General features: G+C 39.4%; 2 protein-coding genes across 3 annotated transcripts in view; one reads left to right on the top strand and one right to left on the bottom strand.

Annotated features, from left to right (window-relative positions):
* LOC115219797 overlaps positions 1-24,850 on the bottom strand; it is a 99,821-nt gene that overhangs the window by 38,226 nt on the left and 36,745 nt on the right. Inside the window, exon 1 of one of the 2 annotated variants that reach the window (XM_036509783.1) lies at positions 403-414. The exons of the other annotated variant lie outside the window; for it this stretch is intronic. The gene's annotated coding sequence lies outside the window, so the exon portion shown is untranslated. Of the gene's footprint in view, positions 1-402; positions 415-24,850 lie in introns of those variants that run through there. 2 annotated transcript variants of the gene reach the window in all.
* Positions 18-7,901, top strand: LOC115220014 (complex III assembly factor LYRM7). Its single transcript, XM_029790318.2, has 5 exons — positions 18-129; positions 2,254-2,326; positions 3,145-3,215; positions 4,750-4,831; positions 7,504-7,901. Exons 1-5 carry the CDS (start codon positions 115-117, stop codon positions 7,605-7,607), a joined length of 345 nt encoding a protein of 114 aa, XP_029646178.1. The 5' UTR covers positions 18-114; the 3' UTR covers positions 7,608-7,901.

The raw sequence follows: 24,850 nt of genomic DNA, 5'->3' as shown, positions 1-24,850 counted from the left end.
CTGTTCGTTGCGGGAACCATCTTTGTTGCTTAACAGTTGCCATAGTTACAGCGAACCGACGAGTTTTCGCGTGACTTCACAAATGAGATGCGAGACTTGTAATGAAATGTAAACATGTTCAGAAAGCAGGTAAGAAGTGTTTTAGGTTTAATTATGTCTCCTTCCGCAACTAATTATTGCCGAAAAAAGTATAATTGTTGTTGTTCTATATTGCAGATAAACGTTCGTGTTTGGTATTGAAGCAACTCTGCTATAATATCAGGCAATCAGTCGCATGGTTTTTAATTTGACCTTCATTCATCTAATGAATTTATTTCTGTTTATTTTTTTATTATTATTAATTATATTTACTGGAAAATTATCCGATCTGAAATAATAATGTCATATGAGTTATTAATTAACGAATTCCTTTTTAAAATCGCCTGGAACCGTTTGAAGGCGACTCTTAATGACACACCTGTAAAGCCAAACTTGGAGCCGCTGACATGAACATCTCACCATCACATTAATAGCCGTAAGACCTTATGTTGCTACCTGGCATTGTTTCGTTAATTACATCGAGGTGTCAAGTCATTGAATTAACATTCTGTATTATTGAACTTTTGAATTAATTATACATAAACTTGACATTTTGTTAATAGATTTAATGGAAATAACAGCAAGTTATATTATAATAACGATTCTTCAAATGCCATTGTCGAAATCCTTAATTCTCTGCCCATGTTCAGGAAATATGGCATTTTCGAATTGTGATTGCTTCATATCTGTACTGCGGGATACAAGGCGGCGAGCTGGCAGAATCGTTAGCACGCCGGGCGAAATGCTTAGCGGTATTTCGTCTGCCGTTATGTTCTGAGTTCAAATTCCGCTGCGGTCGACTTTGCCTTTCATCCCTTTGGGGTCGATTAAATAAGTACCAGTTACGCACTGGGGTTGATATAATCGACTTAATCCGTTTGTCTGTCCTTGTTTGTCGTCTCTATGTGGGTATTAAAAGAAATAGGTATGTACTGCGGGATGATCTCTACATTGTGGGTTAAATTTAAAATATATGAAAAGACCTGAAACTGGATTAATTGCAGAAATATATCGGTGTAAGGAATATAATGGTTAATTGTCATTTCAAATGAAATTCAATTAAACGTCTAACAAATGAAAAAAAATCACCACATTCAATGAAACACGAGCAACGCAATTGTAATTATAACATTAATCGTTGAGATAGGTTCACAGGTTTCTAAATTATAAGGAAAGAGTGTAAACTGTTGCCCCCGACCGTTAGCTGCTGTTTCTAGCCAACTGATAAGAGGAACCTCCCTGACATAGAACCACAGATCGATGGGACCACATCAGGCAGTGTTGCCCTATCTGGGATAATACTAAGATTCATTTCAGGATTGCTAAGAATTTTAGAACTTCATCTGTCTTTGAATACAAACTTAGGAAATATGGAGTCTCAACCTGCTAGAAATAGCAACCAAATCTTCCATCTTCGACAAAGGTAAACGACACATTGGATGGTGTAGTCTAACATATCCCTAGAAGCCGGAATGGATAGGCTTGGTTGGAATGTCTTTAATTATATGTTAGCTTTTAGACATTATATTATGTCTATTTATTTAGTTACTGCAAAATTAGGGTGAATACTTGATAAGTGTAAGCACCTGTATATGCCAGATAGTGGCAGAGGTGAGAGGGAATATATCAAATAAAATCAAAAACAGAACACAAAGGATAACTCTTTGGAATAACAATGTTTGCGGCTGAAGAGAGCTTTAAACCATCTTTTACATCTATTATACACTGATGTAAGAACAGGTCGTTTATAAAGCTTGAAACACGTGTACCGCGATATCCTTTGTGTTCAGTTTTTGATTTTATTTAATATATTTATTTATTTATTTTAAAAAAACAATTATAACAATATACATGCATGTATAACATAAGCTTTACATATATAATATATAAAAATACCAGTACAACTAAAAGTTCTACAAGGCAGTGTCCCAGTATGGCCACAGTCTAATGATTGAAACAAGTAAAAGATAAATAAGTCAAAGATAAATGTTAGCTTTGATTAGTGTTGACCAGGGGTTAAACAGAATAATAATAATATTTAGACTTTAATGGGAATAAAGACGAAATAAAATACAAACTAGAATACTAACAAAATAAAAAGAAACAATAAAAAAAATCATTTCTAGTGAAGCAGAAAAATATAAAATCACTTAAAAATGTTTGAACATTTTCCAGGTTATTGCTGCCTTTAAGCAACTCCACAGAACAAGGAGAAAAGTTTTTGAAAATGACTTAACAGCACTGGAAGGTATGGTTGAAGAGAATTTCATTATTAACTCAAGAAATTTGTTTTCATTGAAATAATTAGAATCCTACTCTTTTTTAAGTAGAAATTCTAGAAATAACACAGAGCAAGGCATTATTATATCTATTAAGTAAAGTAAACCAAGAGAATACCCTCCATCAGGCATTTGCCATATTCTGAACGCCTTACTTCCCTGGGCATGGATACATTGAAACTCCGACGTCTGGCAGCTGACTTGGCAGACACCCATAAAATTATTAACCATCTTACTAACAATAACTCTGAGCACCTTTTCAAACTCCGCCTGTCTAACACCCATGGACATGTTTACAAAGTCAGAAAACAGCACAGCTCCCATGATTTTCAGAAACATTTTTTCACACTAAGAGTTGCTGAAGCATGGAACAAACTGCCGGCATCAGTTGTTAGTTGTCGGAGCACTGCATCCTTCAAAACTTCCATGCTTCCTGAGATTTGCCAACACTACACCTGATTTTCTCCCCTCCATACACACAAAAGCATGTACCTGACTCATGCATTGTTCACTTCCCAGATATTTGTACATTACTGCATATGCTTTATACGGACCTGAGCTCCTCTAAAAGCCCTCTTATATATTCTCTCAGTTACACCAATCTTCAAAGACATACGCAGATATCTGGCTCCAGATTTTTTTAATAGTTTGTTATTACTGCAACGGTAGGAAATGTGTATTTTTGATGGGTAAACCTATTTAAAATAGATTCTTGATAATTGTGGTAAGAATATAAAATCAGCTGCATTATTTTTCCCTTCCTTTTTCATTATTTTGTCACTCATAGCTTCAAAACAGAAGATCAACCAAGAATTTCGGAAAAATATAAATGAAACTGATCCAACAGGAATCAAAAAGGTGATCAAATTATTTTTATGTCATTTGTATAACTTACTCAGGTATAACATTTAGTTCAAGGAATCAATTTTAAAAATATTGGCTTCTTTTCACTGCCTCAAATAAAGGGAAAGGGGGATCATTGCATATGAGCCCTTAAAGGGCAGAAAGAAGGAAGTTGTCCTGATAACGAGTACCAAGGTTTAACTAGAGGTGTTAAACCAGAAGACATTAAAAACGAGAATGATCCCTTCAATGGGTTTCTGCACTCAGAAGACATTGGTCAGCCCCTAATATAAATGAAATGTAGGCCTAAGGTTTGACTATTCTCTATTTCATTTTAATGAAATAGTTTCAATCATAATAGATGTGGTGGCGTTGTTCAATATAGATCGCCATGATAGATCATTAACCACTACACACATTTTTTTCTCTCCCTGTTTCTTCTGTGTTCCTTTCTGTAGAAGAGCGTAGGCTCGAAACGTAAAAGACTTTTTCTATTCCTGAGCATTATACTAATACATCTGTTTGTTTTGTACACCACCTGTCTTCGTCTTTTGTATTTTTCGTAAACTCTCTCTCTCTCTCTCTCTCTCTCTATATATATATATATATATATATATATATATATGTATATGGAAAGCGGACGTTAAATGATGATGATGATATATATATATATATATATTCATTTGGTTAAAGTATCTTTGGCCTGCTGAGTAGCTAGCAGATTACTCCTTGTTTGGGTAATTACTATTTCCGAGGTTCTGCTAGCAGAAGGAAACATATGTAGCCTGGATCATATCTACTCCATTCCTTAATTTTGGATACACACACACACACATGCAGAAAGAGAGGGGCAGGGGAGAAAAAGCAACACAATTGTTCCATCTGTGGTTCCATATTTTATTTGATTTTATTTTTTAATTCCTCTCTCATCACAACTGGAGTGTGTCGGTGTGTTTTCACTCTAGCAGAACTGATAAGACTTTCTTTCATATAAAAGCATTAACAACTATCCAGATAAAGCCATTATTATCCACATCTGTTTAATCTGAGGACAGTCTGGATTATACAGAAGAAAAGGTCAATGGCATTCCAGCTATGACCATCCCACCTCTGGTAGGCATAGTGTATCTAGAATTATACTATACATGTTCCCCTTTGAAAGGAGATTTGGCTACTAGTTTTAACAGGTCAAGCTATTTTGTACAGATTACTTTGTTGGGTCGTTTTATCAATAAAGGCAAATGAATGTGTCAAAACCTTAAATCATTTAACATTTTATTGTATGAACATTTAAACAATGGAATAAATCTGATTCCATGAGGAAAAGGTCGAATATTTTGGGTTGAATTCTTTGTCTAAGACCAATTTAAATGTCAATCAATTATCATTTGACCATTTCATCTTTCTCTCTCCCTCTCTCTCTCTCTCCAATGAACATTTCTTTTCTTCCTCTTGGCATAAAATTTATTCCACAATTTGAACTCTGTGAATTATATTTGCTAATCCAAAACCTGACAATTGTTTTATTTTTACTGCTTTTTTTTTTCAGTTATTGAAAATTGCTGAAGATTCTGAGATGATTCTCCGGACTCAGATCATTCAAGCTGAAGAGACAACTCCTGGTGTTTACAGTAAACAAATTTATTAAATCATTTCTAATTCTTTGGTCTTGTTTTTAAGAAATAATTAATCTAGACCCAGCAGAGGGACCAGCTATCCAAATAGACAGTAGCTTGGTAGATAAAGCAATGAAAATTATGAAGACAAAGAAAGTCCCAGGTCCATCAGGAGTCGCTCCTGAGATGCTTAAAATATCTAGCAGAGTGGTATGTGGTCTAGTCACCCATACAGTTAACCAGGTGGCACATGAAGGAGTCGTACCCAATGACTGGTGTAGCAGCACCATGGTCAACTGCTACAACTGTAAAAGTGACACCTTAACCCTTTAGTGTTTGCATTATTCTGCCAAAATTAATGCTTTTTCATCCACATTGTTTTGAACTAATGATTCATTAATCTTGTAGCTATGAGATTTTCATGAGGTAGCTGTTAATTTTTAAAACGACATTGTAGGGTTGGTGTGAGAGACCAGATCTGGCCAGTTTGAACATAAAACAAGCAGAATATTTTTGGCCGGATATGGCCAGTTTAAATGCTAAAGGGTTAAACAAATAATTACAGGGGTATCAAATTGTTGGACCAGGTAATGAAAGTTACAGAGAAGGTCATAGCTCAACTAATTTGGAAGGGACTCAGTGTAGATGAGAAGCAGTTTGGTTTTGTGCCAGGGAGAAGCACCACTGATGCGATATTCCTGGTAAGGCAGCTGCAGGAGAAGTAGCTAGCCAAAAATGAACCTCTGTATTTTTGTTGACATGGAGAAAGCCTTTGACAGGGTCCCCCACTCCCTTATCTGGTGGTCAATGTGAAAGCTAGGGATAGATGAGGAGTTGGTGGGAGCTGTACCAGCCATGTACATGGATGCTGTCAGTAAGGTGAAGGTTGGCAACGAGTATAGCAATGAATTCAGGGTACAAGTAAGAGTTCACCAAGGATCAGTTCTCAGCCCCCTCTTGTTCATCATAGTCCTTCAGGCCATAACGAAGGAATTTAAGATAAGCTGCCCTTGGGGACTCCTCAATACTGATGACCTTGTTCTTATAGCTGAATCACTACCAGAACTAAAGAAGAAATTCCAGGTATGGAAGCAAGGTCTGGAATCAGAGGGTCTTTGAGTTAATTTAGCAAAGTCTACATTCTTAGTAAGTAGGAAAACAAGCAAATCACAAATCTCTTCAGGGAGATGGCCATGCTTGATATGTAGAAAATGTGTTTGCAGAAACTCCATAAGGTGTACCTAATGCAAGCTAATGAGCACATAAGAGGTGCAGCAGCATCAGAAGGAGGTTAACAGAGAAAGTAGTCTTTGTGTGTGGCAGATGAGTAGGTATATTAAACATTAAGAATGTACAAAAAATAGACTTCTCAACTGCCCAGGGGGATACTTAGGAGTAGATGGCTTCTGATACCTAGGTGACCAAGTTAGCAATGGAGGAGGGAGCTTTGAAAGCATAAGAAGAGGCCAGGCAAAGTTCAGAGAGCTTTTATCTCATCATCATCATCATCGTTTAACGTCCGCTTTCCATGCAAGCATGGGTTGGACGATTTTGACTGAGGGCTGGCGAACCAGATGGCTGCACCAGGCTCCAATCTTGATTTGGCAGAGTTTCTACAGTTGGATGCCCTTCCTAACGCCAACCACTCTGAGAGTGTAGTGGGTGCTTTTTACGTGCCACCGGCACAGGGGCCAGTCAGGCGGTACTGGCAATGACCTCGCTTGAATGGTGCCTTTTTACGTGCCACCAGCATTGAAGCCAGTTGGCTGCTCTGGCAACGATCACGCTTGAATGGTGCTCTTGGCACCCTGCTAGCATGGGCACAAGTGCCAGTAAGGTGACGCTGGTAATGATCACACTCGAATGGTGGTTTTTATGTGCCATTGGCATGGAAGCCGGTTAGCTGCTCTGTCAACGATCACACTCGTATGGTGCTCTTTGCACCCTGCTAGCACGGATGCCAGGCATCGAATGTAATTTTGATTACTATCTTGTTAGTAGCAAAGGGCCTCTTCCTCAGAGTGAAAGGCAGATTATATGAAGCCTGTGTGTGAATAGCCTTGCTACATGGCTGTGACTGCAGAGGATATGTGAAGGCTTGAAAGAAATGAAGTTAATGTATGCTCCACTGGATGTGTAATGTCAGTGTGCACATGCAATGGAGAATAAGTATATGATCATCGGTTTTAAAGTCTCACGGAAGTGATGACAAGTGACTGAGACTTCTGGCGATTTGCTGTGCTTGAGAAGATACATCAAGCTAGGTGATATGATGGTCGTGGTCAGTGCCAATGACACATGAAAGGCATCTGTGCCAATAACACATGGAAAATACTCTGTAAAGTGGTTGGCATCAGGAAAGGCATCCAGCCAGAGAAACCAAGCCAAAACAAATGACTGGAGCCTGGTGCAGTTCTCCGGCTTACCAGCTTCCGTCAAACTGTGTAGTCCATGCCAGTATGGAAAACAGCTGTTAAATGATGATGATGATTGCGTCTTTTACCAAAACCTGAATAATTGAAGAAATTCCAACAAGAAACTCCATCTTCTCAAACACTTCAGGAATTCATTCTTTGGTCAATTATTTCTTCTTGTTTCCATTACAATGAGTTTTCTTTTTTTTTTTATATATATATATTTTTTTCTCCATTGTTTTATTCTGTACACAATTCTCTGTTGCATTTCAGAGGCAAAAATCACTGACGATACCTTCAAAGACACTAACTACCCCTTCAAACCAGATGCCAAAATACCAGAGTTCAAAAGAGGCAAGAAGAAGTCTTCAAGTTGACCGACCCTTTTAACATGGAGACATCGTGGTCTTAATTCGTTGATTGCATCATATCTGACTCTAAGACAAACTCTGAAGATTCTTGATTCTTTCATGATAACCTAAGTTGTTAGAATATGAAAATAGAGAGACTTCCTCTGGTTTATTTGATGTTATTCCATGAGGTTTCATTTTACACCAACCCTGGACTCTGTTTTCTTTTCACTTGCAAGTCTTTCGTGTCAGACATTAACAATTGTAAACATGAACAAATTTGGGATTTTTTCCTAATAAAAACTATTTATTGTTTATTTATTTACTCTCTCTCTCTCTCTCTCTCTCTCTCCCCCCCTCTCATTCAAAGTAAAGCTCAACATCCTGAATTCATCCCTCATCATTGTTGATCTTTTAAAAATTCAAAAATTGCTCCTTTAACTTTTATATTTTTCTTGTTTCAGTCATTAGTCTGTGGCCATGCTGGGGCACCGCCTTGGAGAAAATTTAGGTTAATGAATTGACCCCCTGGAGTTCATTTTTTTTTAAAATCCTGTACTTATTCTATCGATCTCTTTGCCAATCCACTAAGTTACAGGAACATAAACATGCCAACACCAGTTGTCAAGCGGTGGGGAGAGGTTCAGTCACAGACACACACATACATATATATTTCTTTACTACCCACAAGGGGCCAAACAAGGACAGACAAACGGATTAAGTCGATTACATCGACCCCAGTGCGTAACTGGTACTTAATTTATCGACCCCGAAAGGATGAAAGGCAAAGTCGATCTCGGTGGAATTTGAACTCAGAACGTAACGGCAGACGAAATACGGCTATGCATTTCACCCACAAAAAGTACATATTGCCTACAGCAGATCCAAAAGTGGTGCCCCCACCCCTAGCTACGCCACTGTCTCTCAATATAAATAGATTTTTTTTCTTGAAGATCCATCAAAAACTCCTTATTTCTGTTTTCCAACATGTTTAATAGTATGATCATCACCAAGCCTGAAGAAGTTATGGTTACTTGTCACATTGTGAACAACTTATGGAAACCCACCATTGCTCGGCAATTCTATTTTTCTATGCCCAGTAAATGTCCAACGTTTAATTATCAATTCTTTAATCATTATTCGAGACAAGTACACTGTAAACTACCATTGAAGCAGTCAAAATAAGACCGAAAATATTCTTGGAGTTGTCTCCCCTACTTTTTGGGTTGGCGAAAATCTTGGTCTTTGGCTCGTTCTAACTCATTTTATGTTTAATTAGTCTCGGGTGACGATATATAAACAACGTTATTTACGCAAGAAACCAAACAGCTTATAAATTAATTCTACTCATACGCGTCATCTAACGGCGAAGTAAGTTTTCTGTAATTAATGTCAAACTCACACTAGCAGCCAAAATGTTGTCGATGTCCATAAATTGCTTGCAATTCCTTCCACATGACTTGAATACTGAAGAACACAGATAAAACTGACATCGTCAGCTTGCCAGGTGTATGTACTCTGCAGTCTAAGGTTTGAACCTTAACATCTCTTTATGGCAAGAATACATTTTTATATACACAAATACTACACTCACGGTGGTTGGCGTTAGGAAGGGCATCCAGCTGTAGAAACACTGCCTCATCAGACTAGAGCCTGGTGCAGCCTTTATGGCTTACCAGACCCCGGTCGAACCGTCCAATATATATTACTCAGATCACTGACAGTGGCTCATGGGTGGATGTTGTCTACCTTGACTTTGCTAAGGCTTTCAACTCTGTGCCACACAAAAGGCTTATGGTGAAACTCTCTGCAATGGGTGTAGGGGATGACCTTTTTAACTGGTTGAAATCCTTCATTCTCAGCCGAAAGGAGGTAGTCACAGTTCTAGGACAGCACTCTACACCATATGAGATGTCATCGGGTGTACCACAGGGATCTGTCCTTGGTCCCCTCTTGTTTGTGGTATACATTAATGACATAGATGCCAATTTAAAGAATGCCACAGTATTGAAATATGCAGACGACATCAAGCTGTACCTTGAAATCAAGAGAACAGATCCTGATGTCTACAACTCTTTCCTGCTATCAGACCTAGACACAATGCAGCAATGGATCACAGACTGGCAACTGAAACTGGCTGTGGACAAGTGTACCACCATGCATTTTGGGAGAAAAAAAACCCTGCGTCCACATACTCCCTCCACAACACTGATATCAAGAAATCCTCTTGTGAGCGTGACCTAGGCATCACTGTCAGCAGTGATTTGCGTTGGACAAAGCATATCTCTAAAATTGTCAAGAAGGCCGAGGGTGTCTTGGCATCACTCAGCAAGACTTTTGTTAGCCGCTCTCCAGCCATCTATTTAAAACTGTATACAGCTATGGTACGACCACACTTGAAATTCTCATCATCAGTTTGGAACCCCTATCTTGCTCAGAACATTGACCTCCTGGAATCTGTCCAGAGACGTGCAACCAAACGCATACCCTCCATCAGACACCTACCATATTCTGAGCACCTTGCTTCCCTGGGCATGGATTCACTGAAGCTCCGGCGTCTGGCAACGGACTTGGTAAACACCCACAAAGTTATCAACCACCTCACCAACAACAACACTGAACACCTTTTTGATCTCCATGTGTCTAACACACGTGGACATGCCTACAAAGTCAGAAAACAACACAGCTCCCATGACTTTCGGAAACATTTTTTCACGCTCAGAGTTGCTGAAGCATGGAATAAACTGCCTGCGTCAGTTGTTGACTGCCATGACACTGCATCCTTTACGGCCCTCATGCTTTCCAAAATCCGCCGAAACTACACCTGATTATATATACACTTTAGATGAGTTGTAGTGCACCTGAGCACTACCCAATTATTATTATTATTATTATAACTACAGATTTCCGCACCATCCCTGACCTTGGACGATTATAACTTTCAGAAAAATGGATATCTTTTAATGAAATTGTCTACGAATATGTGTTATATAATGTAGATTCCAAATATATAAAAATTTTGTGGGGGGAAGTGTTTTAGGAGGCGTTAGGGTGGGGAATTTCGGAAAATTCACCGGAGTCCACTTCAATTCGTCTTAACTTTCAAGAAAATGGATAATTTTTAATGAAATTCTCTTCAAATATACCTCAGACTATGTAGATTCCGAGGACATAGGAATTTTTTAGGAAAACAATTGGGGGCTAATTTTGAGAACTGTTTCTCATTCGTGGGTGTTTCTGAACAAGTCGTCCATATTTGCTTCGTCTTCTCCGTTTCTGCATCCGAAGATTTCTGCTGAAGCAACAAACAAGCAATTGAAGGCAAACGAAACCCTCACCAGAAAACTCGTTATGCTTAAAAAAAAAAAAAAGCTAAAGGTCTGATACACAGAAATATGTTATTGAGACGAATTATCTGTTGCATACGATTTTTATTCTCTTTAAGTAAATTCCCAGGTAAACGTTTCTATTAGAAAAGCAGAAGACACCAGAAGCAAAAATAGGGAATATACACGCACAGTTAAATATAGAAGTGTAAAGCATAATTTGTTACATAATTTCTATAATAAACATGATATTGAATGGAATAATTCCTCGTTTGAACTTTTTTAATTACATGTGTATGTGTGTGTGGGGGGGGGGGAATCTACGGATGTCCAAACGCACAAAACGGAGAAAATAAAACAAATATGGACGACTTATTCAGAAACACCCGCGAGTGGGGAACAGTTCTCAAAATTAGCCCCCAATGGTTTTCCCCTAAAATTATTATGTCCTCGGAATCTACATAGTTCGAGGTATATTCGTAGAGAATTTCATTAAAAAATATCAATTTTCTTGAAAGTTAAGACGAATTAAACTCCGGTTAATTTTCCGAAATTCCCCACTCTAACTCCCTCCTAAAATACTTTTCCCCGCCAAATTTTGTATATTCGAAATCTACATGATATAACACATATTCGTAGGCAATCTCATTAAGAATATTCATTTTTCTGAAAGTATTGATCATAAAAAGTCGGGAGCGCAGAAATCTGTAGTTATACCGATTCAAAAATACATAAAATGGGTCATGCAAGTCAAAAAGAGTTGGTCAATATTCAGAGGAATATTTAAAACTTTGGATTTACACCCGCTGTCCACGATGAACTGTCACCAAGTTGTGGGCGAAAAACTCGGATCTTGTGAATTTTCCGAAGTCCTCTCTCCACACCTTGGAAAAGATTTCCCACAAATTTCTTTATAATCGTAATCTATGCCAGCTGAAAGGTATTTATATAAAATTTAATTCTAAAAAAGAATTTTCCTAAAAGTTATGAGAGAAAAACTCTAATCTTGTGAATTTTCCAAAGTCCTCATCACCTCCATTGCGTTCCCCTTTTTGTTTTCATAATCGTTTCCTACAATTTTTTTTCACATCTGTTGTACTATATTTATTTTATATTGTTTCCAGGTAATATTGTAAACATTCAACAAATTTTGAATAACAATAATTAAATATCACAAGAGGGCATCAGGATTTTAGAAATGATTCGGTGGGGCATGGCCAAAAATCGGTTTGGAACCACTGGATGGGGGTGTGATGTTTCTAAGGGTAGTCCTCATGCACCTTCGCCCTAGTGTCCTCTAAGAAATATCTGCCGGTCTCCTGCTGGATTCTCAAATGTGACCAACCTAAGAGTATGGATATTAATCCAACCACCTTGTTCTTTGTGTATTTCTTAGTCTCCTGCCAGTTGGCTTGCTTTGAAGAATTTGTCTTGCAGTCTGTTACTGAACCATTCTAAAGACGAGTCTGTAGTACCAGAGCTGTGACTTCTCAATGGGTAGAAAATTTCAATAAAATCAAGAGAGACAGTTCAAAGAGGAAAGATCCAATCTTTGTTATTTGTGAACTCTTTTACTAATTGATATTCCTGCAATTTATTCCATTGCCAAACCTGGCGAGACATGCAAAGATATGGCACCCCACTTACACGATATTTTAATCAACAGAATTCTATACTTAGTTCCCGAATGACTCAAAGTTTTTGGGGTTTTTTCGTAGAATTCAATTTAGTTTCACATTAACAATCGTTGGTTAATTACTATTTTCGGAAAATTACAAAGACTAATTGTATTGAAGTTTTTTTTTGTTTTTTTTTAATGTCGACTGTAAGGCTCGTGGTTTAGTGGTTAAGGTGTCGGCATCATGATCGTAAGATTGTGGTTTCGATTCCTGGACCGGGCGACGCATTGTGTTCTCGAGCAAAACACTTCATTTTCACATTGCTGCAGTCCACTCAGCTGGCAAAAATTAGTAATGCTGCGATGACCTGGCGTCCCGTCCAGCTGGGGAACACATAAGCCATTGAAACAACTGGGCCCACGAACCTGGCTAGGCTTTAAAAGGGCGCATTTATTTTTACTTAATGGTGGTGCCCCAGCATGGCCACAACTCGTGAGCTGAAATTAGATGAAAAGGAAAAGAAAAATGTAAAGGGAAATAACTCCTGTTTCTCTTTCTGAATAAATTTGAATTTTAAATTGTTTTAGTTTCAGATAAAATTTTGTCAGACTTATTTAATGATAATTTGATCATTATTTTGGCAAGTAGGGTCGAAATATGTCCAGAAAATAAGAATGTTTGTCATCTATCAATATTGTTTTATAACCCACTTCGTACTTTACTTTTAATGATTTTCATTGAAATATGTCGTCTCTGAAGTAGCAAAAGAATTTTGCTGCTGTAAAATATTTGCTACGGGAAACAAAACGACAATTCCTCTGATGTTAGAAGAATGGATATAAAATAATAAACTGCACATAACTCATGCCTGGACAGTAAGGAGAGCATTTAGATGATACCAAGAGAATACCCTCCATCAGGCATTTGCCATATTCTGAACGCCTTACTTCCCTGGGCATGGACACATTGAAACTCCGACGTCTGGCAGCTGACTTGGCAGACACCCATAAAATTATTAACCATCTTATTAACAATAACTCTGAGCACCTTTTCAAACTCCACCTGTCTAACACCCGTGGACATATTTACAAAGTAAGAAAACAGCACAGCTCCCATGACTTCAGGAAACATTTTTTCATGCTAAGAGTTGCTGAAGCATGGAACAAATTGCCGGCATCGGTTGTTAGTTGTCGGAGCACTGCATCCTTCAAAACTTCCATGCTTCCTGAGATTCTCCAACACTACACCTGATTTTCTCCCCTCCATACACACGCAAGCATGTGTCTGACTCATACACTGTTCGCTTCCCAGACATTTATTATTATTATTATTATTATTATTATTATTATTATTATTATTGAGTGAGAGAGCAGTGCATGCCATCAAAGTGACACTGGGGTAAAATATACGAAGCCCAGTATACCCATCATGACTACCCGTCTGATAAGGGTACGCTAGGTACATGCATCACAACCATGTGTGCGTGACATGGTGATCTCATATCAAGATAAACAGCACATGACCTTGCAGGTGGGGCCTAGTTAGAATTTTCTTCTGATCGAGTATCCTATCCCGCTCAAAAGGTCCCTGAATAAGGGTTGTTTAGGGATATTGAAAGAACCACCCATGTTTCCAGAGGTGAATTATTCAAACCCCAAAGAATCCCTCTCAACACATGGCTATGATGCTCCCCCACTACTTCTGCTCGTAATCAGAGATGCACATATCGTCAGCCACTAAGGGACATGCACAACTGATTAAGGTCAAACTTAATGTTGAGCAGAATATATGCTGTAAAACCCATCTTATATACCAAGACAAAACATTGTACATGATAACACTTCCAATCAGTTAATATCAGAAGCCATTATTATTATTATTATTATTATTATTATTATTATTATTATGAGGACATAAAAAATAAGTGATTGATATTTGTATAAAATCATCATCATTTTTTATATCATTTTCCATGGTTCTGTGGGTCAGACGGAATTTGTTGAAGCAGATTTTTCTACGATCAGATGCCCTTCCTGCCACTCACACTTGTTTCCAGACAAAGTAATAATATCCTCATCATCAGCACCACCACTCCTCATAAACAAACATGGGCGATCTTTCGATACTAGTAACATATCTGTCACTTATAAACCACGTGTGTTTATTTACATTTCTGAAGATATATATATATATATATATATATATATATATATATATATATATATATATATATATGTACATACATATACTGCGTGACATCGTGAGCAGGGGTCACTGGGTTGACATCTATCTTGTGAGTGTACCTTTAATTCAAAAGGTTACAGTGCGCAGTGTATGTATGTACATATATATAGATATATATTCTCTTTTACTTGTTTCAGTCATTTGACTGCGGCCATGCTGGAGCACCGCCTTTTGTCGAGCAACTCGACCCCGGGACTTATTCTTTTTGTAAGCCCAGTACGTATTCTATCGGTCTCTTTTTGCCGAACCGCTAAGTGACGGGGACGTAAACACACCAGCATCGGTTGTCAAGCAATGCTAGGGGAACAAACACAGACACATACATATATATATATATACATATATACGACAGGCTTCTTTCAGTTTCCGTCTACCAAATCCACTCACAAGGTATTGGTCGGCCCGGGGCTATAGCAGAAGACACTTGCCCAAGATGCCACGCAGTGGGATTGAACCCGGAACCATGTGGTTGGTTAGCAAGCTACTTACCACACAGCCACTCCTGCGCCTATATATATCTTCAGAAATGTAAATAAACCCACGTGGTTTATAAGTGACAGTTATGTTACTAGTATCGAAAAATCGCCCAAACATGCTTATACAGATTTAAAAAGAAAGAAAACTGATGGAAAGACGGTGACACTCGCTTCCAATTATCACAACACACACACACACACATACACGCACACACACACACACATACACACACACACACACACACACACACACACCACACACACACACAGCTGGCAGAAACTAAAAAAAAAGAAGAAGAAATTTGTACTGTGAGTAACCGTTCAGATTAATGTAAACGTGTTTTTACAGACATACACACCAAGGTGCCTACCAACCCACACATACTTACATACGACGGGCTTCTTTCAGTTTCCGCCTACCAGATCCACTCAAAAAGGTTTTTGGTGGACCAAGGATATAGTGGAAGACATTTGCCGAAGACGACACGCTGTGGGACTGAACCCGAAAACATGTGATTGAGAAGCAAACTTCTTAACACATGGCCATGCCATCGCCTTATACGACGAGCAAAACATACAGACGGATATAAGTGTGTGTGTGTGTGTGTGTGTTATTGTTGAATGATAGAATAAGAAAAGAATGAAGATTGTACAAATTTAACATTCTGACATTCTGTCTAAAAAGTTTCGGATCTTTTCGGTTTGAACGGCAGTTTTTTTATCTAGTGGTGTCATATGAAATTGTCACCCATAATTATGACCCTAGTATCGATCTATGGCATTTCAATCTGTTTTAGGTTAGGGTTAGGGTGTGGGGAAGGGTATCTTTTTTTCTTCACAAATGTAAATAAACCCAATCTGTTTTTAAACGAGGGACATATTCATACGGCACAGAATGTTTTTTTTTTACCTCAATGGACGTCATTGAATGGTTGAAATTGCAGAAATTGAAGAAAAAAAAACAACAAATATCTTACAAACTATAGAATTTTCTCAATAAAGCCAAGAGAAAAAGATGTCTTATAAACACATTTTACCAGTATACGAAGTTTTAAATTTTTTAGTTACCTAGAAATTATGTTAAAAACTGCCGTTCAAACCGAAAAGATTCAAAGTTACATAATTTAATTATATCAGTGAATTAACTGATGAAATTTCCAACAAAAGCTGACGTTAAACTTTTATGATGAAAAGAAACTGAGCCATTAGTTGAAGGCTGAAATCCTCGTAACGCGGGAAAAAGATAGATTAACAGGAATTATCTCCCTTACACTGCACGCTATTCTCATTCCGTCTTTTGACTTCTTTTCTAAGGGATATTTCGTTTTTGTGTTTGGTTTACAAGATTCCTGATGTGTACTCGGGTATTGAAACAGATTTTGTTATATCTCGGGACGGTCATTATGCCAGTAATAAACACGCGCACTAGTTCTATTTCACTTTTATTATTCATAAGTCAATTTACTCTTTACTCTTTTACTCTTTTACTTGTTTCAGTCATTTGACTGCGGCCATGCTGGAGCACCGCCTTTAGTCGATCAAATCGACCCCGGCACTTATTCTTTGTAAGCCCAGTACTTAGTCTATCGGTCTCTTTTGCCGAACCGCTAAGTAACGGGGACGTAAACACACCAGCATCGGTTGTCAAGCAATACTAGGGGGACAAACACAGACACACAAACACACACACATATATATATATACATATATACGACAGGCTTCTTTCAGTTTCCGTCTACCAAATCCACTCACAAGGTATTGGTCGGCCCGGGGCTATAGCAGAAGACACTTGCCCAAGATGCCACGCAGTGGGACTGAACCTGGAACCATGTGGTTGGTTAGCAAGCTACTTACCACACAGCCACTCCTGGTTAAAAATTTGGTTAAAATTTGGTTAAAAATTTGATCAAATCGATTGACTGAAAGATTAATCAACAGATTAGTTAATTGGTTAAATGGTTAACATGATAACTAATAATAATAATAATGATGATGACAATATTTTCTATTATAGGGACAAGGCCAGCAGTTTCCGGGTATGGGTAATTCGACTCATACCCCTCCTGGAAATTGCTGGCCTTGTGCCTATAACTCCGGTATCCAAATGCTACATTTTATCAACCCTGAAAGGATGAAAGGCAAAAATCAACCCCAATGGAATTTGGACTCAAAACATAAGACAGACGAAATATCACTAAACATTTTGTCCACCATGCTAACAATTCTACCAGCTCGCTGCCTTCGTCGTCGTTGTAGTAGTAGTAGTAGTAGTAGTAGTAGTAGTGGTGGTGGTGGTGGTGGTGGTGGTGGTTGTGGTGGTGGTAGTAGTAGTAGTACTTGTTATTCTTTTATTTGTTTCAGTCATTTGACTGCGGCCATGCTGGAGCACCGCCTTTAGTTGAAGAAATCGACCCAGGGACTTCTTCTTTGCAAGCTTAGTACTTATTTTATCGGTCTCTTTTGCTGAACCGCTAAGTTACAGGGACGTAAACACATCAACATTGGTTGTGAAGCAATGGTGGAGGGACAAACACAGACACATGCACAAATATATATATATATATTGCTCAGTTGTCTACTGTACGATGGGCTTCTTTCAGTTTCCATCTACCAAAATTCCACTTACAAAGCATTGGTCAGCCCGAGGCTATAGTAGAAGGCACTTGCCCTAGGTGCCACGCAGTGGGACTAAACCGGGAACTATGTGGTTTGTAAGCAAGCTACTTACCACACAGCCTCTCCTAATAATAATAAAGAAGTGGAACTGAACCAGTGTGCATGGTTATTCTTGACATAATGACTGTCTTAATATACCATAAAATTGGTAAGGAACCTTTACCCAATCCCTGTATACAACTGAGTAATACTTCTTCCTTTAATTTTTGAAGTTGTGGAATGCAAAAATTCCAGTGTTGCACAATTATCTTCCCTATAAAGATTCGAGCATGGCCATTGCCAGTGCTGCCTGACTGGCCCCTGTGCTGGTGCACAAAATGCTTGTGCAAGTATAAAATTGAAATAAATTTCATTATTAACGAACACATTATCTTAGACAACTAATCTCTCTGTGCACGTTAATTTATTTTGCATGCTTGTTTCATAATGTGTGTCCAAGCAAGCATTCATGTTGCTTAGAAGGAACAGTACTGCTAATACTTACTTGATCAACACTAATGGGGACTAAAAGATTTAGACAACCACAATGGAAGGCGTAATTAGGGGACCCGTGAACAGCCAACTTGATATAAAGTCTCTGGTTAGGTTTTGTTCCCTATCTCTATACTTTAATACAAATAATGATATCCACTACTGGCACTCGAGCTCCGTGCTAGTAGGGCATTAAGAGCACCATCCGAGCATGATCGTTGCCTGAGCGACTATCTGACCTCTGTGCCGGTGGCACGTAAAAAACACCATTCGAGCGTGATTGTTACCAGCATTGCCTTACTGGCACTCACGCCAGAGGCATGTGTAAAAGATTCAAGCAAGGTCGTTGCCAGTGCCACCTGACTGGCCCCATGCCGGTGGCACATAAGAGCACCCACTACACTCTCGGAGTGGTTGGCGTTAGGAAGGGCATCCAGCTGTAGAAGCTCAGCCAGAGCAAGATTGAAGCCTGGTGCAGCCATCTGGTTCGCCAGCCCTCAGTCAAAATCGTCCAACCCATGCTAGCATGGAAAGCGGACATTAAACGATGATGATGATGATGATTTAATCAGTTAGATTACACACTTTTGGCTAAAATTCTACGCAATCACCACTTTAGCTACAAACTCCATAAATGTTGACAAGTAGATTAAAAGCCATGATTGTCGGTTAGATTGTCAAATTTTGACGTTTTGCTTCAGGTCACCCTAGATCAAAAGCATTCTGCCCATGACCTTCTCATCTTTCTTTCTAGAATTACATCACACCATATATCCTTTCTATTTTACATGCAGACATATGTTTAACAGATTGTCTCAATGTTAGTCTGTAAAATATACATCGCATTCATGCAATCCATTTTTTGGCATAGTTTCTATGGTTGGATGCCCTTCTTAACATCAACCATTTTACAGAGTGGACTGAATGTATTTCACCAAGAGTCCAGCACTAGAGGGACAGTCGTATTTTCAAAAAGACCAAAAGGTTTCCTCAACCACAGACTGGACTGGTTTACTTTATTGTGGTGACAGCAGCACCAGGAAGATGATGAGATCCTCGACAAAGTGACAGCATCCTCTACACACCACATCTGCACTTGTTCACCTCCCACTTTACACAGTGTTATGCTTGGGTCAATGTATAGTGGTGCCAATCTGTCCCTTGCAGGTGGGATACTGGTTGTTTTGTATCCTCCAGTGCAGAATCGTTAGCACGCCGGGTGAAATGCTTAGCAGTATTTCGTCTGCCGTTACGTTCTGAGTTCAAATTCCACCGAGGTCGACTTTGCCTTTCATCCTTTCAGGGTCAATAAATTAAGTACCAGTTGCACACTGGGGTCGATGTAATCGACTTAATACCTTTGTCCTTGTTTGTCCCCACTATTTTTAGGCCCTTGTGGGTAATAAAGAAATAGGTACCAATCTGTCCCTTGCAGGTGGGATACTGGTTGTTTTGCATCCTCCAGTGCAGAATACACCTCATCAGGAGTCTTGTTTTAAATAGGATTCTTTGCTAAATATACTCAGATTCACTTGGCATGTTGTAGTTACCAATAGGTGGTTGGCTCTACTGATGGAGGGTGGATACAGTTTCCGAGTTATAACCAGAAAATGGGTCTGCCTGTAGTTCAAAGTAATATATAACATGGAGTAAAGTAATAAAAGAAAAAAAAGGACAATGGATAAGAATTAAAAGATAAAAGGAAGAAAGAGAAGTATACACGTGTTGACATGACATACATACACACCCAGTGGGATACATTCTGCACTGGTGGATGCAACACAACCAGTTGTACAGTATCCTACTCGCAAGGAACAAATGCAGGATGGGTCGAAACGATCGTAGTGTTGAATAAAGATTCTTATCAACTCCACTTTCTATTTCCCTCATTCATTATGTGTGTGTGTGATATAACGGTTTGACCCGAGTCCATGCAACTCAAAGTTTCAACATTTTTTCACGCTGAGAGTCGCTGAAGCATGGAACAAACTGCCGGCATCAGTTGTTAGTTGTCGGAGCACTGCATCCTTCAAAACTTCCATGCTTCCTGAGATTCGCCAACACTACACCTGATTTTCTCCCCTCCATACACACTCAAGCATGTATCTGACTCATGCATTGCTTGCTTCCCAGACATTTGTACATTACTGCATGTACTTTATATGCACTTTCTGACAAGTTGTGGTGCACCTGAGCACTGTATACAATAATTTCATTATTATTATTATTATTATATAGTCTTGTAGAACAAACCTAATTCATCATCAGATAGAAACAGGAAACAAGACAAGTTTAAGACAGGTTCTTCTGGACATTAGGCCTCTATTGGTCATCTCAGGTCACATGATGTTATTGGTCTGGAAAGAACATCAAATCTTTTCTTTGTTCTTAGGCCCACGAGGTTGGACAGGATGTTGGGAACTTGCTATTGTCACTATGTCTGGAAGCAGTGATGGGGTTTATTCAGCCGTATCGGCATTTGCTGCTACTGCTGCCTCCCATGGCAGAGGAAAGTGCTGTTGCTGTCGAACAAAGAGCCAACATTACAGCAGCAACAGTGGGAGGCGCAATGGCCCAGTGGTTAGGGCAGCGGACACACAGTCAGAGGATCGCGGTTTCAATTCCCAGACCGGGCGTTGCGTGTATTTATTGAGCGAAAACACCTAAAGCTCCACGAGGCTCCGGCAGGAGGTGGTAGCGACCCCTGTTGTACTCTTTCGCTCCAACTCTCTCTCACTCTTTCTTTCTGTTTCTTGTCCCCGACTTCCTACGCAACAGCTGAGCCTGGATGTGCATTCATCCATCCGTCGATGCTCTCGGTGTCAGGGGTTGACCTGCTTTCTCTTCTGCAGGTCTTACGAATAGCAAAGGACCACGTTTCGGTCTTCTCCCATCTTGCGAGCTCTGGGAGAAAGACCGTTCACTCAACAGCAACAGCAACAGCGTTTCTATGGGAACAACAACTGGATTTGGTGTGGCAGGATGAAAATTTAATGTGAAGTTGGATAATCACTATGGATGAGGTTGTAGTGTATATGACTAGCAGCAGCAAGAGTTGAATTCTATACCATTGGGTATGGAGTAGGCAGGCTTAAACTGGTATATCTGGACCGTTGGCTGCCAGTGGCTCAAATTTCATAAACAGACTGCACCTCTGGGGTTGCAGCACTACAGTAACCAACTGATTCTTCAGCAGTGAGAATAAAGGGACATGCAGGTTTACCCAGTTCAATATCATGGATTTCTACTCTTTGGGACTGAAATTTAATTCTCCTGAAACCTTTAAATGTTCAGTAGACAATTCACCAATATCAGAATCATCATGAATGCTAGAAAATGAATCTTGGCTCAGGATGATTCTTCTGTGAAAAAGGAAGGCAACCCATTGTTTGGAGTGCTGAGATGACTAATATTATTGGATTATTTATCTTGGATACTCTAAGGAAGTGCAGCCTCCTCTCACCATAGTTAGGCCATGTAGAGGGACAACAATCTGGTAATCTCAAGCCATATGAACAGCGGCAATCTGGCTGTAACATTAGCACGCCGGGCGAAATGCTTAGTGGTATTTTGTCTGCTGCTACGTTCTGAGTGAAATTCCGCCGAGGTCAACTTTGCCTTTCATCCTTTCGGGGTCGATAAATTAAGTACCAGTTACACACTGGGGTTGATGTAATCAACTTAATCCGTTTGTCTGTCCCTGTTTAGCCCCTTGTGGGAAAAAAAAAAAATGAACAGCCATGCCATGGACAAGTTCAGGAATGAACTGATAAAAATCTTCAAAAAATTCAGCCCATCTATAACAGCCATCACCAACTTGACAAAGATCAATTTTCCAGGATGTAACTCTAGATCTGAAGATGGGCAAGTGTTACTCATACAGGAGGCCCAACAAGAAAACTGTATTTATCCACAGAAACTCTAACCCCTACCCCACCCACCCTCCTTGTTGTAATCAGAAACCTAGCCACAGGCATCAGTAGAAGAATCTCTAAACTATCAACAGATAACGAGGTTTTCAAACAGGATCGTCACCCCCACACCCACCATGAGACATTAGCAAGAAGTGGATTCATTGAGGAGTTAATACATTTAAGAGGACACTCAACGCCCATCCCTGAACCCCAAAAGAGTCCAAACGAAAATGTTAATCTGGTTAGTCATTTAAACTAGAAGTTTCGACCAATGTAGTTTGGGATTTCCTGATGCCAATTAAGAAGCATTTCCTTACAGGTTATAAGTATTATAAAATTTTCAACCTCTCACAATCTCAAGGTCAGTTACTCCTGCTTTGACAACATCGCCATTTTAGGGCATATGCATGTCTGTGAGTGCATTTGTGTTTGTTCAGGTCCAACTCTTTGCTGGATTCTCAGGTATTGATGGTGGGGGAGCCAAACTTGGACGACTGGCAATTATAGTCACAATGGAGCATGTAGGTATGATAGGATGTACTTCCTTTCGTATGGGCAAAGATTAAAAATTTCACTTCTGCTGTTCAGATAGATGCCTGGGTACTGAGAGTTCTTTAATATAGATCTTTTGTCAACCAGCCATAACCTGCACTTCCTGCTGTTATTGAAGGAAGCTTTGCATTTCTCTAACATCTTCACTTTATGCTGTTTTCTGTGGCACTTTCTTTCAACAGCCATATGTACTTGGCCAGGACTGTGGTGCTTCATCTCTCCAGGATGTTGAGGGGGGACTTGTGATTGTTATATCAGGTTCTAAAGGGCTCAAATGCTCCCACATAGTTTTGCACATTTGGTTCAATATTCGGTCCAATTGCTGTTACCTCTGCCTCATTCATGACGGTTTCCATATTACAGTGGCAATTCAATGGACATGTTGTGGTATCCCTGCTTGAACATCCTGCTTCTCTCAAATGTGGGTCTACCCACTAATATCTTTTATACATTGGGTGCACAGCTAAAGAAAACCTTTGGGATGTGCCTATTAAATATTTGACAAAAGGCTATTTGGATGAGGGAAGTGTTTGTCTCCTAAACTAAGGAAAATCTTACCCACATGGCTTTTAAAACTTAAGGATAAGGGTGGTGTAAACCGCAACATTTTCTGGTGACATTTTTCTTAGAGGGATTAGGGTCTAACATATAACTAATCCTTTCCTTAAAACCACTGGCCGTTAGAGCCTCATTATGGTACAGGAGAGTGGCATAAAACTTCCATTGTTTGAAGACAGGTTGGAGATTCTTCTGCTGACATCTTTTACCAGGTTCTTGAATATTATGGCTGGATGACAGGAACTTGTCTTAATATATGATAACCTCACACTCATGCACAAATATATATATTATAGATGTACATTTGTAATAAATATGTATCTCTCTCTCTCTCTCTCTCTCTCTCTCTCTCTCTCTTCTATCTATCTCTTACACTTTCTCTCTCTCTCCAAATACACACACAAAGGGTAAATACCTGCTTTGGACATGAATGACCATGGGACTGCACCTAGAAAGTTCACCTCCGAGGCACAAGTCTGGGCAAGTTTGTGGAAGGCCAGCAGTTGTCCATGCATACCAGCTTCCCCTCTCCACTACACCAATGTTATCCAAGGGAAAGGCAAAGGGGCTGATACAGCTTGGCACCAGTGATGCTACAACTCATTTCTACAACCGAGTGAACTGGAGCAATGTGAAATGAAGTGTCTTACTCAAGAACACAACACGCAGCCTGGTCCAGGAATTGAACTCACAACCCCTTAATTGTAAGCCTGATGTTCTAACCCCTTAGCCATGTGTCTCCAAATATAGAATATGAGAGGTTTAGTCCACTGGTGATCTAAACAAACAGCTATGCTGTATAAGTGCTGTAATTGGTCATCATGAGGTATATATCATCATCATCATCATCATCATCACTGTTCCTTTAACGTCCGCTTTCCATGCTGGCATGGGTTGGACGATTTGACTGAGGACTGGCGAACCAGATGGCTGCACCAGGCTCCAGTCTTGATCTGGCAAAGTTTCTACAGCTGGATGCCCTTCCTAACGCCAACCATTCCGAGAGTGTAGTGGGTGCTTTTTACGTGCCACCAGTGAAAGGGCCAGTCAGGCGGTACTGGCAACGGCCACACTCAAATGGTGTGTTTTACATACCACGTGCACAGGAGCCAGTCCAACGACCTCACTCAAATGTTTATATATATATATATATATATATTTATTTATATAGGTGCAGGAGTGGCAGTGTAGTAAGTAGCTTGCTTACCAACCACATGGTTCCAGGTTCAGTCCCATTGCCTGGCACCTTGAGGAAGTGTCTTCTACTATAGCCTCAGGCCGACCAAAGCTTTGTGAGTGGATTTAGTAGATGGAAACTGAAAGAAGCCTGTCATATATTGATATATATATATATATATATATATATAAAATGTGATAGGGGTTGTAAATTCAACCCTCCATGTACCCAACAAAGCTAATACATAAATGTTAAAA

This window comes from Octopus sinensis, linkage group LG15 (assembly GCF_006345805.1).
Source record: "Octopus sinensis linkage group LG15, ASM634580v1, whole genome shotgun sequence".
Taxonomy (NCBI): Eukaryota; Metazoa; Mollusca; class Cephalopoda; order Octopoda; family Octopodidae; genus Octopus; species Octopus sinensis.
The sequence above is the reverse complement of the archived record's forward strand: the minus strand, read 5'-3'. Positions and strand labels throughout refer to the sequence as shown.